Source organism: Anoplophora glabripennis, unplaced genomic scaffold (genome assembly GCF_000390285.2).
Source record: "Anoplophora glabripennis isolate ALB-LARVAE unplaced genomic scaffold, Agla_2.0 scaffold69, whole genome shotgun sequence".
NCBI classification, from domain to species: domain Eukaryota; kingdom Metazoa; phylum Arthropoda; class Insecta; order Coleoptera; family Cerambycidae; genus Anoplophora; species Anoplophora glabripennis.
Window position 1 is genome coordinate 1,614,828 of NW_019416383.1, and position 16,550 is coordinate 1,631,377.

Below are 16,550 nucleotides of genomic sequence, written 5' to 3' on the forward strand. Positions count from 1 at the left end.
GTATCTCCGTCACTGGAGCATGTAAAATTTAGGAAAAGCCTTCAGATTTTGGACAATGTTTACATAAATACATTTGCCCAATTTCAAATTATTTCAATTACTAGTTTTTAAATTATTTAAAAAAATTAAAAATATTTTTTGCAGTTTAACACCCTGTATCTTTTTAATGAAGCGTCCTAGATAAAAACTTTATAGGAAAGACTCCCCTTAAAATTTACCAAAGGATAGGAGGTTTAGTTTTTGGTCACCATTTGTGAATCACCTTGTATTAGGTTTTCAACAAAAGGAATTCACTCACTTTCTTTAGTAAAATTAGTTTTAAAATTATTTAAAATGTTTTTAACTGTATGATAAGCTTATTTTACCTAAAAAATTATAATTAGAAAATGGCATATTTTTAGAAAATATATCTTTATAGAAAAAATATTATTGGGTTGACTGATTTGTGTATCAGTTCGATATATTTTTGTGTAATTAGATAAATTATTAGCCCAAATTTCACTAGTCTCCATCATCTCTTCAGAAATATTTGAAAAAGTGTGATATATCTTTTAATGCAACACCTTGCATCTTGAAAACTGTAAATCATTTACCTATTAAGGATTTTGTCACAAAAACTAACTAAGAAACAATCTAAACAACTACTCGTAGGTGTGTCAAAAAAATAGGGTTACAAATGTCTTTTGTGTCGCATATCATTTATTCAATAATTTGCCACATTGAAGAAAAAATAAAATAAATAATTAGTGTGTAAGGTATATAGGGTGTGTCAGAACTTATCAAAAAATTGAATGTACAGGGGACTCTTACAAATACAATTATACAATACATAACACAAATGCTTCAGCATAACACAAATGTTGTCTTGCTTGACCATAAATTAAAACGATATCCATTAACTCCGAGTGAGCCACTTTTGACAATTAAAAAACTAATGTAAACATTAGTTTACGTTTACGTTTATCGCAAAAATGATAGTACCTACTAAAGTCGGATTTCAGTATTCGGAATCGCCTGGGACCATGTGGAGAGAGAGCATTGCGCACAGCGCACAACGCCAATGACGCTCGAGACTACAGTAGCCCAGCTATGTAAGGGTTGAAAATACTACAACTTCATTAATTTTTTTCTCGAAAACTATGAAGATTTTGACTCCATTTTTCATGATGCATCTATTCCCAAATTCTTTTGAATAACTTGTGAATCATCCTGTATATGTATAATGCATGTAATATGGTTAGGGAAAATATTTACGGTTAGGGAAAAAGTAACTCTGAACAACAGATTCTATGAAACTTTAGAACTTGATTAAATATTTGCATATATTTAAATAATTTGCGGACCTATCTACTCTACTAAAGCTGATTTATATTATATGCATATCTCAAAACGATCACCTGTTTTGAACATGATAATTTTGAAATCTCAGTGCAGAAGTTCGTTGAAGTGAGGGAACATTAAAATTAGTTCGCAGTTCGAGGTTAATCTTGCATGCGGTAGTTGAATTACCCTCAATCTTCACAGAAGCAATTACGTTTTATTAAAGGTGACTATTGCAATAAAGTTAAAATTGGAGAGGTAGAAATTTACGAACGTTTCTACAAATTGGAACATCTGATGTACTGTGAAGTAATGGTAATTGTTTTAATAGATACAATTCCTCACCTTAGTGGGTTGCAAAATTTTTTGCCTAACTTTTGAATCTGCTGACACATGTTTTTTTACATCAATTTTATATCTGAAAGTTTTTTCAACACTTTTTTTTTATATATTTGTTATGTTTTTTTTGTAATTACCCCAATCCCCCTGATGCAAAGCTTAAACGTTGACGAGTATCACGCAATCGATTTAAACGATAAATTGGCTCTTCACTCTGGAGTGTGGGTGTCCTTTATTATCAAACTGTTAACTCCCATCTTCTCCCCTGGATACCTTTATACGTGTGTTACCCAGTGACATTATTATTTCCTAATTGACTTCGTCGCAGCAGATGGTGTATGTTGCGACAGCTTTCCCGTGGATATTACAGGATATTCTACTATTAACAAATGGATCTTAGAAACAGGCGATAAGAAAGATAGTATACGAAACATCTCTTAACTAAATTAAGAGGAATTTAAAAAATAGAAATCACCTGTAATATAAAAATATATTGTCATTTTGTATTTATAAAATATTTGGTATAAGTATTTGGTACCATAGAAAGTACTTAGCTTAATTTTAACTTAACCTTTATCTAATAGATGCCGGGAGTTAAACATACCAAAACGGACGTTGTAATGATAGTAGGAAGTTTCATCCTATCTTAGTTATAGTTGAAAAAGGTGTCTCATGAATTTCCCACCAACATAAAGTCTTCAGTACCTCTCTTTAAAGCAAACTACTCATGTGTCTCATTTCTCTAGACACTTTTTGTTTTTGAAAAAGGGGTCTCTAATATTGTGCAAACATCTAACTTAAATTAATATGAAATTCGTTTGTTTTATATTTTATTGTCATAGTGCAAATTCTCCTAAGACCTGCAAATTTCAAAGAGATTATTAAAGATAACCATTAGAGATCATTTTGAAGGACATACCAAACTTTCGCAAGTAATAATATTGAGCAAGACTGAAAAATATTCTTCTCTTGCTTGTCTTTAATTGTTTGTAGAAACAAATTTAATTCTAGTGTTAAAGGTTAAGTGAACTATAACTTATATTTAACAGGCAAGTTTGGGTTGATCGGAATCTACATGATGTTGTCGAAGGCTGATATCTACAACGCTTTGATTTAAATGTCTGGATATCTGCACTTTTCATGAGAGATATTACTATCATTACATGAATAACTGCCACTACAAAGTCAAAAATAACATTTTATAAATTGACGGTTATTTATACAGGGTGTCCCAGTACTTGATACAAAAAAGACGAGTACAACTAGATGAGGTCAAAATAATATCAATTCTTCATAAGTATACATTTTTTTATACGGGCCTTCGTTAATAAGTTACGGGCCCTCAAATGTGAAAATTAAAAAGTTATTTTTAATTACAGTCGTTAAACTATTAACTTCAGCATGATGCAAATTTGGTGATCGATAATACATGCGTACAGCTTGTTTTTGATGTTATAAGTGAAACTTCATTATGTCCAGAATGCCAAGGAAGGACTATGTCCAATGGTTAACAACCCAGAACTTTTGCATAGATGACGATCGGGATCTGCCAGTATCAAAAATAAGTTCTCTGAAAAATTTTCCAACGATAATACCGTCTTTGTTCAACTCGGTAAAATTATGTTGATTTTATGTCACAGTGCACATCGAGCGGCGCCTCCACCATTTTTGGTTCTTAAGTTTTAATTGGACATACTATGTTAGAACCGTACATATTTTTAAAATAAGAGCCAAGAAAATCTTACTGTCTGCTAATGTAATTCTCACTAACAAAATTTCGCAAACACACTATACACATAACACAAAATAGAAAATAAAACATGAATAAGTTAAAGGAAAAAATAATTTAAAAGAAAGAAAACTATCAAAATACATTTTCAGTATCAGCGCCTTCCACCTCCACACACTTCCTAAGTCTACGAATGTTATTTGCTCGAACACGAAAAAGCATTTCTGGGGTAATATGTCTTTAATAATAAATTGATTGGAAGAGAATGACCAATTTCGTGGCCACTACGTTCTACAGACTTTAACCCGATGGGCCTCTTCCTGTCGGGATACCTGAAAAGTTTAGTGTACGAAACCCCAGTACAGCCATGGGATGAATTGCTACAAAGAATTAATTTTCATTGAGATAATATTAAACATACCCCAGAAATGCTTTTTCGTGTACAAGCAAATAACATTCGTAGACTTAGGAAGTGTGTGGAGGTGGAAAGTGCCCATATTGAAAATGTATTTTGATAGTTTTCTATCTTTTAAATTATTGTTTAACTTCCTTTAACTTATTCTTATTTTGTTTTCCTATTTTGTATAATGTGTAGTGTGGTGTTTGTCAAATTTTTAGTGAAAATGACATTAGTAGACGGGAAAATTTTCTAGACCCTTATTTTAAAAATATGTACCTAGGGTTCTAACATAGTAATTATGCCCAATAAAAATTAAAAACTAAAAATGGTGGAGGCGCCACTCGATGTACATTGTGACATAAAATCACAAATATTTCCCAAAATGTTAATTTTACCAAGTTGAACCTATAGGATATTATCGTTGGCAAATTCTTCAGGGAACTTATTTTTGATACAGATAGATTGCGATCGTCATCTATGCTAAAATTCTGGGTTGTTAACCATTGGGCATAGTACATTCCTGGCGTTCTGGGCATAATGAAGTTTCACTTACATCATAAAAAACAAGCTATACGCATGTGTTATCGACCACCAATTTTGCATCATGCTGAAGTTAATAGTTAGAGACTGTAAATAAAAATAACATTTCAATTTTCACCTTTGAGGGCCCGTAACTTGTTAACGAAGGCCCGTATGGAAAAAAATTATATGAGAACTGATATTATTTTGACCTCATCTATTTAAACTTGACTTTTTTGTATCAAGTGCTGGGACACCCTGTATATGAAGTTATTTTAGTTTTGAATTTATGTAGTTATTTTAGCATAGACACATAAAATTTTTCGGAGGAGTAACTCTATTGTGCAGCCTTTGTTCTAACAAAACTCGGTCTTGTGACACTGACAAAGAAGGCTTTTTGTGTTGTAGTACGTGTTCATTAGTGCATTGTAAATATTTAATAGTGCTTCGCTATTTTCTTTTGTTTGGAGTTGATTGCATTGTTGTAAAACGCGATTAGAGTCCCCTATGGACGGCACGAGAACGAATAATCCATTACTGCGGCATGATACATTATTACTACTAATAACAGTAATGAATTATTATTATTATTAATGTCTCGCAACATTTCATCGTTTTAAATTTGAAGTATACTACCATTCATAATTCGAATGTTTAGAATAAGGTTTTTTTATGGAAAATAAAAGACTTTTGATGTCATAGTGGCTGTCATGTCTTCATAGATCCCATGAAAAGGTTTTCTTGATATAAGCTCCATTCGAATTATTGGAAAAAAGCGAAAAATTTGCAGCATTTTAAAATTGTATCAATTGTTAAATCTCTATGAATCCTCAAAGTTTTCCCTTAATATTATTAAATAGTGAACACAAAACTCAGTAATATTTCTGTTACTGTAATAAAATTTGTCGATAAAAATAATTAACAATTATATGTTTACTTCTATGCAAAGACATTTAGCATATTGAAAATATAAACTTGTTATTAAAAATACTAGAACTTCAAAGATGCGGTTTCGTATTAGTTCGTGAAAGTTTATAGAAAGATTGATGCGAAATTTTGACTCGAAATATAAATAATATGGATTTAACACATAAATCGGTGTGTTTATGTGAAAGGATAAACATTTAATTTAATTGAATTTAAAGCCGGAAACCATAGAAGTGTTTGCAGACTTTTCGTGAATATTTTGCCTAAAAACTGTGCTTCATTTTCGAGAGTTTGGATAATGCGTTACTAGTAGGTGAAATAGAGGAATGATATTGTCGCGGAACGTCGGCACTTGTTTTATATGGCGACATAGCCCCACGTTGGGCGCCACGTCGCGGAACGCTAGCCGTGGCTTCGGTTTCATGTGACGACATAGCTCCACGTTGGGCGCCATGTTGCGGTATTGTAGAATTAGACTCGAAGCTCACCAGGCACGGTGTCCTGGCTGAGGAACTGCATTTGCCGCCTGTTCGTGTTCGATCGCCGGTAGGGCAAATCTCGGTTGAATGACTGCGGCGTGGTTGGGTCCAGGGACACCTTGTCTCGGTCGCTCGGCCGTGGTTGGCGATCTGGGATCAAAAATTCAAGAGGGAGGCGAAAATTTGATTTCTTCCGTTTATCGTCGGCTGTTGTAGGGAAGCTGCGGCGCAGGACGCGGTTATTGTCCACTGTTCCGGGAGTGGCTAAACGTTAGGAAATTCAAAAGATGGGTGAAAATTTTCGGAAGGTCGGCGATTTTCTTGAAATGGCTTGAAGCCATTTGATAGGTGCGGTAGATGTCTGGGTGTCTTTGTACAATATGTTGAACGTCTTGCATGTTGCGGAAGATCGTTCGTCGCGGTTAGGGAGTTTCGTGCATGTTTTCGAAACATCCGCGAATTTTTATATTAATTTTATATAAACGTTCTTGTCCTGGTTGGACCGCTGCTTGGGCCTGCTGTGCCTTTAGTGCTTTGGCGTGAAAAATATATGGTTTGCGTGGTTCGTTAGTAGATTCAAAACATGGGCGAAATCTGAAGCTCGTATCCATTCCTACGACAATATCTTCAAATATGCTGGAGAGCTACATATAAAAATTCTAACGTTCATTGAAAATTTACGGTATATCAAAAATTCTTCATCAGATATTTTTTAGATGTTATTTTGGTAATAATCAATCTTTTGCCACTTGAAATATTTTTACAATTTTTGATAATGAAATAAACCATTACAGATTGTTGATACAAATCGGGCCAAGACAAGCAATGGCAGCAAATGTGCCACTCTGTGTAGAAGGAATGACAGTGTTTGTGTAAAAATATCAAAATACAAGCAATTAATAAGTATAATAATATTTTTAAAACGTGTTGACTTACACTAACAAATATTCCATTTCATCATTCCAATTGTTGAAATGTGGATAATATTTTCCTGGCACTAACTATTTATTAAACAGAACCGCGATTTTATTTCCTTTATATAAATTTATAAGTTTCAAGGCCATATATTACATAAATTTGCAGCCAGAATGCGGCTACTAAATTTAAATCAGGATATTTTATGTCTTGTTGCACTGAAAGTATATTTTATTATGTACAGGGTGTATTTTGTTTACAATAAACTCGACAGAGAAACTAGTGCTAGTAGTCAAAGCAAATTTGGTAAGAAACAGATCGAATACGCCAAATTCTGAAGTCTATAAATTACAAAAATATACAAAAATTTCAAAAATGCCTATTTCGGCTGCTGATGATTTAAGCAGAAATTAATGAATAATTTATTAGAGATCTAAACCAAAAAGTGACGTAACCGTTGCTTTCTGATAACTGCACTCTTTACATTACAAAAATATATATTGTTATGATATTAAAAGCCGCTAACGATACACAAATACATATTACAATAAAATTTTGAAAATTATGACATACAAAATAGAAAACTCTGACAATAGGGATGTGTTATACTATATATGAGAAAATGAAGGATACAAATTAACGTATAGAATAAGTTTTAGTACATAAAAGCAAAATCGTTACATGACAACATAAATCTGTCAAAATAAATTAAATAATGCAAAATTTTAAATTAAATAGTTTAATGAAAGCTATAATACATACTAGAAAGTTAAAATGTATAACCTAGTACAACTTTGTAAAGATATTCATCATATAGGAGCATTGGTTTGGGAAAATTTAAAAAATTTAGATTTTGACAGGTAGATTTATCGTAGAACAAAGTAGAGTTGTACTTATAAATTAAATCCATGCAATAAACTAAGACTACAATTAAAGTTCATCATACCTTTAGTCTATATTTATGAGTGGAATTAAAATTAAAGTTCTTTAGATAACTTCATATAGCGATTTTCGAAATGTCAAACCCATAACTCAACATTGTGTAAAATTTATTGTGTAAATGATATTTATCAGATGTAAAATGACCTGTGTTGTGTTAAAAAGACCTTCTATTCATGTAAGACTGTATTTAAATCCCAATTTACATTCCATTTATTGTAAAAACATTACTAGTTGTCAAGAAACGATGCCTCTGAAAACATTTTAGTCATTAGTCAATTCATCATACAAGATAAAACTGTTCAAAATAGTGTTAACTTAATATGAATGTTGTGGAACAATACTAGTGATATATGTAGAATTAAGCTAAATAGTATAATTTGCTTAAATTTCAATAAATTAGCAACATTTTGTAGACACTTTAAAAATCAACGTAATATAAAAATTTGGGTATGTAAATTTGCAGAAAATTATGTAGAATCCGAATATATCAGTGTCATGCTGCAAAAGACATACATAAAGGCATAATTCCGGTGTAAAATTTTTATAAAGCTTCAAACTAATGTTGCTATAACAGCAACCTCATTTGTTATCAATTTATAAAAACTGTTACAGTGCTTCTAGTAGCCAGTCATTCATCGTTCAGTCACTCCTGAAATAAACAAAAGCCAGTCAAAATTAAATAAATAATTGTATATGTAGTTACCAGTTTTCAAACGTAAACGACAGCAAGCAGTATTTTGACAACTGTCAAAAGTGGAAATATTCCAGCAGTCAAAAATTTCTCAACAGTCCAAATATTCACTGAGATTTATATGATGGGAATAAGTGTCATTTAAACAAAAGTGCAAGGTATATATTTTCAATTAAAGCTAGTGAAGTGCTGTGAGAAAATACGACAGGCAAGTGCAAACCCAATCAGCCATTGGAATATCAAGTACATGGTATCAGTTCGTTGATCCAGATCATACATAACCCAACATCGACCAGGACGAGGTTCACTACATCTGGATGACATATCCGAAACCAGACATACACTCAAGTGATACGTGAGTCACATAATTATACAAATTGGCCAATTTAAAAAAATTTTCATCATACGAATTCGTATATAACAGTCAAACTTATAGCTATAAAAATTCTGTTTAAAAAATATCAAAGTCGACTAAATATCAAAATTTCACCTTCTAAATTAGTATAGGATAAAGTAGATTTCGGATAATAAGTAAGAATACAACTTGTCAATTGTCTGCAAAATTATATATGCAATATATTTTGTTCATTTTATGTTAAATAGTATTTTTCATTTCGTATATATAAAAAAATAGACACCCTGAGAAAGAGCAAGCTTTAACTGAAATAATTTATAAGACTAGATCTTATTGGCGTCTGGGCAAAGTAAAATAAAATAAAAATAAAATTCAATTCATTCACATTCACACACATATCAAAAACATAACAATATGTATGTATTTGCAAAATAGTATGAAACAAAAAGGGACAGTGTATATTTTTCTACACTAAAGGCTTCACATGTTTACCATAAAATATATATCTAGGTATAGTACCTACGTATCTAATAATAAGTTAAAGCAGCAAAAGCTAACGAAATAATAAATTTCTCATTCATAAGGAAAGCGATTGCAGATAAAAATCAACAGTTGTCCTAAGTGCTCCGGAGTTAATCCTTTCCGGCGATCGGTAAATACCCATTTCAAAAACGAAAATGACCTTTCAACATTTACCGAGGGCACAGGCGCATATCTAGAATAATCTAAGTTTTTAATAGATGATTTTTTAACTAATGGTACTGAAGCATCACTATTTTACATGTTAGTAATCCCACTATCCGCGTAATTGTATAATAACATGTACATGTCTGAACTGAAGCTTCGCATCGATCAATTTATTCGATACCAATCTATCGTCGCCTTAATGCCTGCCCTGTATTTTGAATTGATATTAAAAAGCAAACATAACTTACTTGTTTCATTATTAAAATACGTGCAGAAATTTGGAATATTTTATTTCTACATTACTTCCAGAGGTTTAGTACAAGATTACTTGTACTTTGTAATCACTGCCAAAAAGCGATAAAGGCAAAAAAGTAAAATGAAATTTTGTTTAATTTAGCAGAGAACACATATGCTTGAATTCTTTATGAAACACATCTCTTGGGACCCATTCGAGCATGGAACAATAAAATTACAAAACGAATGAATACTGAAAAGATGATTGTACAGTAGTTGGTGATAATGTGAACCGAGGAAAAGAGAGACTCTCGTCGCTATCTTGCCAGCGTTAAAAACCTCAGATGTTAGTAAATAACCCCTTTGACTTTGCTGAAGCGGGATATTATTAGAAATAATATTTATTTTCTGAAAATAAATAGGAATTAAATATTTCATTTTTGTTTATTTTTACACCGTCATGAAAGTATTACATTTTATCTTGCACTACATAAATTTATTCGATTTTATTGTACAGACTAAATAATATGCGATGAAACAAATATGAGATCCTTCCCGACTTTTTAAGCTACCAAGAGAAAACAAAATTTATTTGGAAAAAGTGAGCTGCATCAACAATTAGACGTTGATATAGAAAAAGTCTGTGACACTTAAAAAAATAACATGTTACTGTATTCCTAACACTTTATCTTTTTCTCGTGCTGGTAAGCAAACAAACAAGCAAGGAGAATATTCACCATATCTCAGCAAATTAATATATGTTATTGGATTACTTAATTTTAGTTAATTTTGAAAAGTATTAAAATTCAAATCAAATCAAGCAATATTTTATATCTCGCCCACATAGCCCCAAAAAAACTTCCGTACCAGAGACGTGAGTACATAGGTCTTGTGTATTTTTTGATGCTGAATTTGAATCTGGAACCCAAAAACCAATTTACTAGGTAATTTTCTAGCAAAACTCTAAAATATTCCCTAAAATAGGGTAAAATAATGAGGATAAGGTAGAGCTTTATAATGAAAAGCAACAATTTGGGCAGCTCTTTACCAACGTACAATAACTGCCGAATTTTAAGAACCTAACATTGACTGTTCCAAATTTATTTCAAATTTTAATATACAGGGTTGTGATTTAGTAACGGATAAATTCAATAAAAGAGTGTGTAATTTTTTTTAGGAAAAATCCTCAGACACGTCGATTTTGTTTTTAGATTGCGAATATTTTGACATAAAATGTAGATATACAGGGTGCCTCAAAAAAGCGTGGCAGAAATTTTTTTTTTCTTAAATGGAACCCCCTATATATTTTTGCATTTTTGGATTTTCCAAAAAATTCTGGACATGTTTTGTGCATAATGTCCTACACCTATCTTCAACTGTTCACGAAATATTTACGTTTAAATAATAACACTTTATTGTAAATAAATTGATGTACATTCTGGAAGTTTATTTTATTAAATGCTGGAAGTAGCCGCCATTAACAGCTCTGCAGTACCCCAAACGATAGATAAATTCTTGCTGTACATTTTCAACAGTTTCTGGAGAAATATTCCTAATTACGTTATGAATACGATCTTTGAGGATATCAAGCGTGCGTGGCTTATCTTTGTACACTTCATTTTTGACATAACGTCGGGTGACCTAGGTGGCCACTCTATTGATCCACGTCTGCCTATCCACCGGTTTGGGAAAACATCATCTAGGAATCTTCTAACAATCGCAGCATAATGGGGCGGTGCCCCGTCCTGTTGAAACCATAACGCTTGGTTTGGCATGTCTGGCATATTTTCATCAGGATACAGTGTCGCCAGTGCTGGAATCAAGTCGTTTACTAAAAAGTCATGAAAACGTTCTCCCGTCAAAGATCCTTCAAAGGAGTATGGTCCTATTACTCTGTTATTAATAATCCCTGCCCATACATTCACCTTTTCATTATACTGAGAATGACTTTCCGTAAACCAGTGTGGATTTGCTGGTGCCCAGTACCTAAAATTTTGCCTATTTACTTCTCCATTCAAACAAAACGTTGCCTCGTCTGAAAAGCATATCTGTTTTACTAGTCTAGGGTTATTATCAGTTCTTTCGGTCATGGTCTGGCAAAATTCGTTTCTGCGATCTGGATCATCTTCAAGTAGCTCTTGAAGTAATTGAATTTTATAAGGGTGCCACTTTTCCTTCTTTAAAAATTTTGTTGCAGTCGATCTATGAACTGTATTATCTAAAGCGAGCTGAGTACTTGAGAGGTTAGGATTTTCGTTTAATGAAACCAGGATATCCAGTTTTTTGTCATTAGGAACGCCGGGCCTACCAGGTTTGCCAAGATCCTTAACAGTTCCAGTCTCTCTCCACTTAGCCTCAATTCTACTGATTGTAGACTGACTTACAGGTTCTCTGTTCGGATATTTATTGTTGAACATTATTCGAACTTCGTTGTGTGTTCTAGTTTTCTCACCACAGCCAAGCATAATTAATATTTCGATTCTCTGAGTCTCAGTTAAACGCATTGTAAATTTCAATTAACAATACAGNATTTTTGACATAACCCCAAAGAAAGTAGTCCAGTGGATTAAGGTCGGGTGACCTAGGTGGCCACTCTATTGATCCACGTCTGCCTATCCACCGGTTTGGGAAAACATCATCTAGGAATCTTCTAACAATCGCAGCATAATGGGGCGGTGCCCCGTCCTGTTGAAACCATAACGCTTGGTTTGGCATGTCTGGCATATTTTCATCAGGATACAGTGTCGCCAGTGCTGGAATCAAGTCGTTTACTAAAAAGTCATGATAACGTTCTCCCGTCAAAGATCCTTCAAAGAAGTATGGTCCTATTACTCTGTTATTAATAATCCCTGCCCATACATTCACCTTTTCATTATACTGAGAATGACTTTCCGTAAACCAGTGTGGATTTGCTGATGGTGCCCAATACCTAAAAGTTTGCCTATTTACTTCTCCATTCAAACAAAACGTTGCCTCGTCTGAAAAGCATATCTGTTTTACTAGTCTAGGGTTATTATCAGTTCTTTCGGTCATGGTCTGGCAAAGGATATCCAGTTTTTTGTCATTAGGAACGCCGGGCCTACCAGGTTTGCCAAGATCCTTAACAGTTCCAGTCTCTCTCCACTTAGCCTCAATTCTACTGATTGTAGACTGACTTACAGGTTCTCTGTTCGGACATTTATTGTTGAACATTATTCGAACTTCGTTGTGTGTTCTAGTTTTCTCACCACAGCCAAGCATAATTAATATTTCGATTCTCTGAGTCTCAGCTAAACGCATTGTAAATTCCAATTAACAATACAGTTCAAACTTTTAAGTAATTGACACAATGTGAAGACTAATGTCAAATATTCACAAACAGTGTAAATATTTCGTGAACAGTTGAAGATAGGTATAGGACATTATACACAAAACATGTCCAGAATTTTTCGGAAAATCCGAAAATGCAAAAATATATAGGGGGTTCCATTTAAAATTTCTGCCATGCTTTTTTGAGGCACCCTGTATATCTACATTTTATGTCAAAATATTCGCAATCTAAAAACTAAATCGATGTGTCCGAGGATTTTTCCTAAAAAAAATTACACACTCTTTTATTGAATGTATCCATTATTAAATCACAACCCTGTATATTCTTTAAAATTTTTAACAACCTGTGCCTCGGAATCTAAGCGTTTCCGGCCACATTTTTATAGGAACTTTTTTCTTTAAATACCATAAGAAATTGTGTCCTGAAGTTACAGACCGTACTTAGGAAACACCCTATATACTACGTAGAAAATATTTCTTTTCTTGTTCCTAAAATCGCCTCAATGACAAAGATACACCACAACAGACGAGCTAACCTTTTTCTGAACTTTATGGGTTTAAAGCGGTCTCCTTATTAAAATAGAAAAAATAGAAAATCATTTCAAATGTATCGATTGAACACAAATAGTACTTTTCACAAAAAGAACAAAGAAAAAACAAATAAAAACCTTTAAGGTATATGCCTTCTTTATACTGACAATAGCGTAGCTTATAAAACCCATGCTGATCATATTTTGCTCATATACTTTTAATTGCTTTGCTATGAACTAGGTCATCTGTCAACTGAGTTTTGAATATTAAACTTACAACAGTTTAACCCAAATATTGATACAAGATATATTGTGGGAGTTTTACATCAAGGATTAAGGAAGGAAATGGATAAAGTTAATAGATATATAGAGGGTGTTTTAGACATAATAATACTACAGTATCAGTTAAATTAGTTTAGTAATTTAGGCATGCTTTAAATATAAATATTTATAGCTAATTAACATTATGAAAAGGAAAAAACAACATAATCATCTACTAATACCTACAGAGTATCACTGAAAGGGCGCTTTTGGCAGATAATGAACTGTCGTTTTAAAGGATGTAACAATTAATTAATTAACAAATATTTTCCATTTCTAAAATTACATTTTTTTAATTATGTAAGTATCATACATGACAAAATTTTCAAGGTGTTTAATTAAATATCATAATGAGTACAGTATCTAGTGTTTTTATTGCATATGAAGTTAATTTTAAATCCTCACAAGAGCGTAAGTTTCCAACGATGTTACCCAACGTAATATTATGATTCTGAAGTTGAAACAAATTTGAAAAGGTAGACTATCCCTGTCAGTTACACGTCGAATGTGACGAAAGAAGTATGATCGAAGAACAGAATAAGAACTCTGAAAATTAAGTTGGGATCCACAAATGTTTACACACAACTTCTCGATACTAAAAATTGAGTAAGAAAAATACAGGCTAGCGACTGAATTGACAAGCAGCAACATCAGAAATAGTTATTTATTGGACTGGATTTTATAGTAGGTCTGACAAAACCACCGAATACTAAAATCTTAAATATTTTCCGGTAAAAAATATTACCGTAGATTTTCCTGTGATCGTATAATTACTGCTAGTAAAATCGGGAAAGAGTAATTTTTTCATACGGGGCGCAGAGCGAGAAAACAAAGTTTTAAGCATGTTTAGAAATTTTTTCAATGCCCCAATTGCCGACAAGCACTATTAGCTGTAACAGGTTGTTGCTAGTGGAGTACACTACCGACCATCACAGTTCCGGATTTTCGGAAAATAAAATAATTTAAAATTTTATGAAATTCGGATCTCATGGTCACCATTAAATGAAATAATTTTCAGTACAATAATTCCTCGAAGTTACACCCAGGGTGTTTTTCAATGAGGCCAGTTTCTCAGTTTCAACGCGGACACCATTGCAGAACCTTTGCGGACCCAGCCAGGACTGTGTTCGAAAGTCAACCCGCGTACTCTACATGCACGTTCCAAATTTTTGATTTTGCATTACTTATTGCTTCCATTTATTGTAAATTGGCAAAAAAGTTATATCACAAATTTTATAAGTTCAAAAACTGGATTAAACTTTTCTCACAAAAATTTATCGAGCTCTATGCCCCCAAAGCTCTCGATGCTCATATCTGCCGGAGTTTTTGAGCCTGCGACGAAGATCTTGAGCGATACAAGCTTCCAGGGAGGCTTCACAAACAGAAGTTCCTAAAGCTCCCATACCATGCACTCTAAGTCTCACGCTACAAGCTCCTAAAGCTTTCAAATCAGGTACTCAAAAACAATAAGTGCTCCAGTCGAGTCAACAGACAGTGACAAAATGTCACCAGAGTATTAAACTCACCAGTACGAATAAGCAAAAAGTACCAAATGCGAAAAAAGGAGGTCCAGTTGAGAGCCTCACACGAAAACATTTCGATGTGCTTAGGTGCGTTTTAGGTACAAATATTAGAGCGTGTCCATTGTTCCAAGTTGACTAACAGGTACTGTCGCGCAACTCAGTAACAGGGGTATGGAGATACAAGACTACCTTAATATACTGCCGAGGGATACATCTAATGATATTCCACGACATGGCGTTCAACGTGGGGTCCCGAAATGCCTGCGGATATTCATATTCCACGACAAGAGTGTGTCCCTTTTATATTTCACCTTGTACACATCGCATTTATTTTACAGAACTTCACTCTTCTTTGGAAAATATAGAAATCATATTGTCCTATTAAATAATTTTTCGATTACAGGCTACAAATACCAGTATAAAAAACAAAATAATAATAAAATAAATAAAAATAATATACAACTGAAAAAAAAATGAAACGTTAAAAAGAATTTAAAGAGCAGCCAAACAGACAAAAATAAAAAACTAATATTTAAGATATAGTAAAAAGAAAGAAATAGGTATACATTTACAAAAGTCATACCCAGTAACTCATGAGTTCTGTTGTTTACAGATCAACAGTTGCATAAACTTGACACGCTAAAACAAAGTTAAAAAAAATTGAACATTGGGCCAGACTATTTCTTGATAAACCAAACATTTTTGTAGGATGCACTGATTGATGAGGTATTCGGCCAGAGGCTATAGTTTGTACAAATCAGTAAACAGGAATAAAAAATGGCGAATTAATGCTAAATTAAACATCCACGATTAAATTCGGAGGCTAGTTCGATAAACCAGAAGTAAATATTGCCAGGTAAAATTTAATCAGACTGTTTCAATCTTGATGTGGCTGAAATTGCATTCTAACATTTTTTTAAGTGCCATCGAATATTCAAGATAAAAAATGAAAACATAATGCGAAAGTTCAAATATTTATAGTTTTCATAAAATAAAACCAATTTTCTGAAAATTTAACTTATTTCTCAGAATTTTAATATTTTCTAGACTACTTAATAATTAATGATACTGCGGAAAACAACTTCTCTGCAAACTAATGTCCCTACCAGCAGTGAACCATATATACCCGCAAGCAGCTAGGATCATTCGTCATCAGAATCACCATATATAGTTATGCCATATGTGAGTCAACCGATAAACGATCCAGCTATTTTTGATGTCTCAACTACATACATCGAGTGAGTATCGGTGAGATATAAGACACAAGAAAGTGAATTTTGTATCTTATATCTCACTCTATTTATTAACCCTTTATTAACATTAATAAGCA

At 32.9% G+C, this 16,550-nt stretch overlaps 1 protein-coding gene across 1 annotated transcript; it reads right to left on the reverse strand.

The window, feature by feature from the left end:
• Positions 1-11,093: 11,093 nt before the first annotated feature.
• Positions 11,094-11,954, reverse strand: LOC111691471. Its single transcript, XM_023454366.1, has one exon. The coding sequence runs from the start codon at positions 11,952-11,954 to the stop codon at positions 11,094-11,096; it is 861 nt and encodes a 286-aa protein (XP_023310134.1).
• Positions 11,955-16,550: the final 4,596 nt, after the last annotated feature.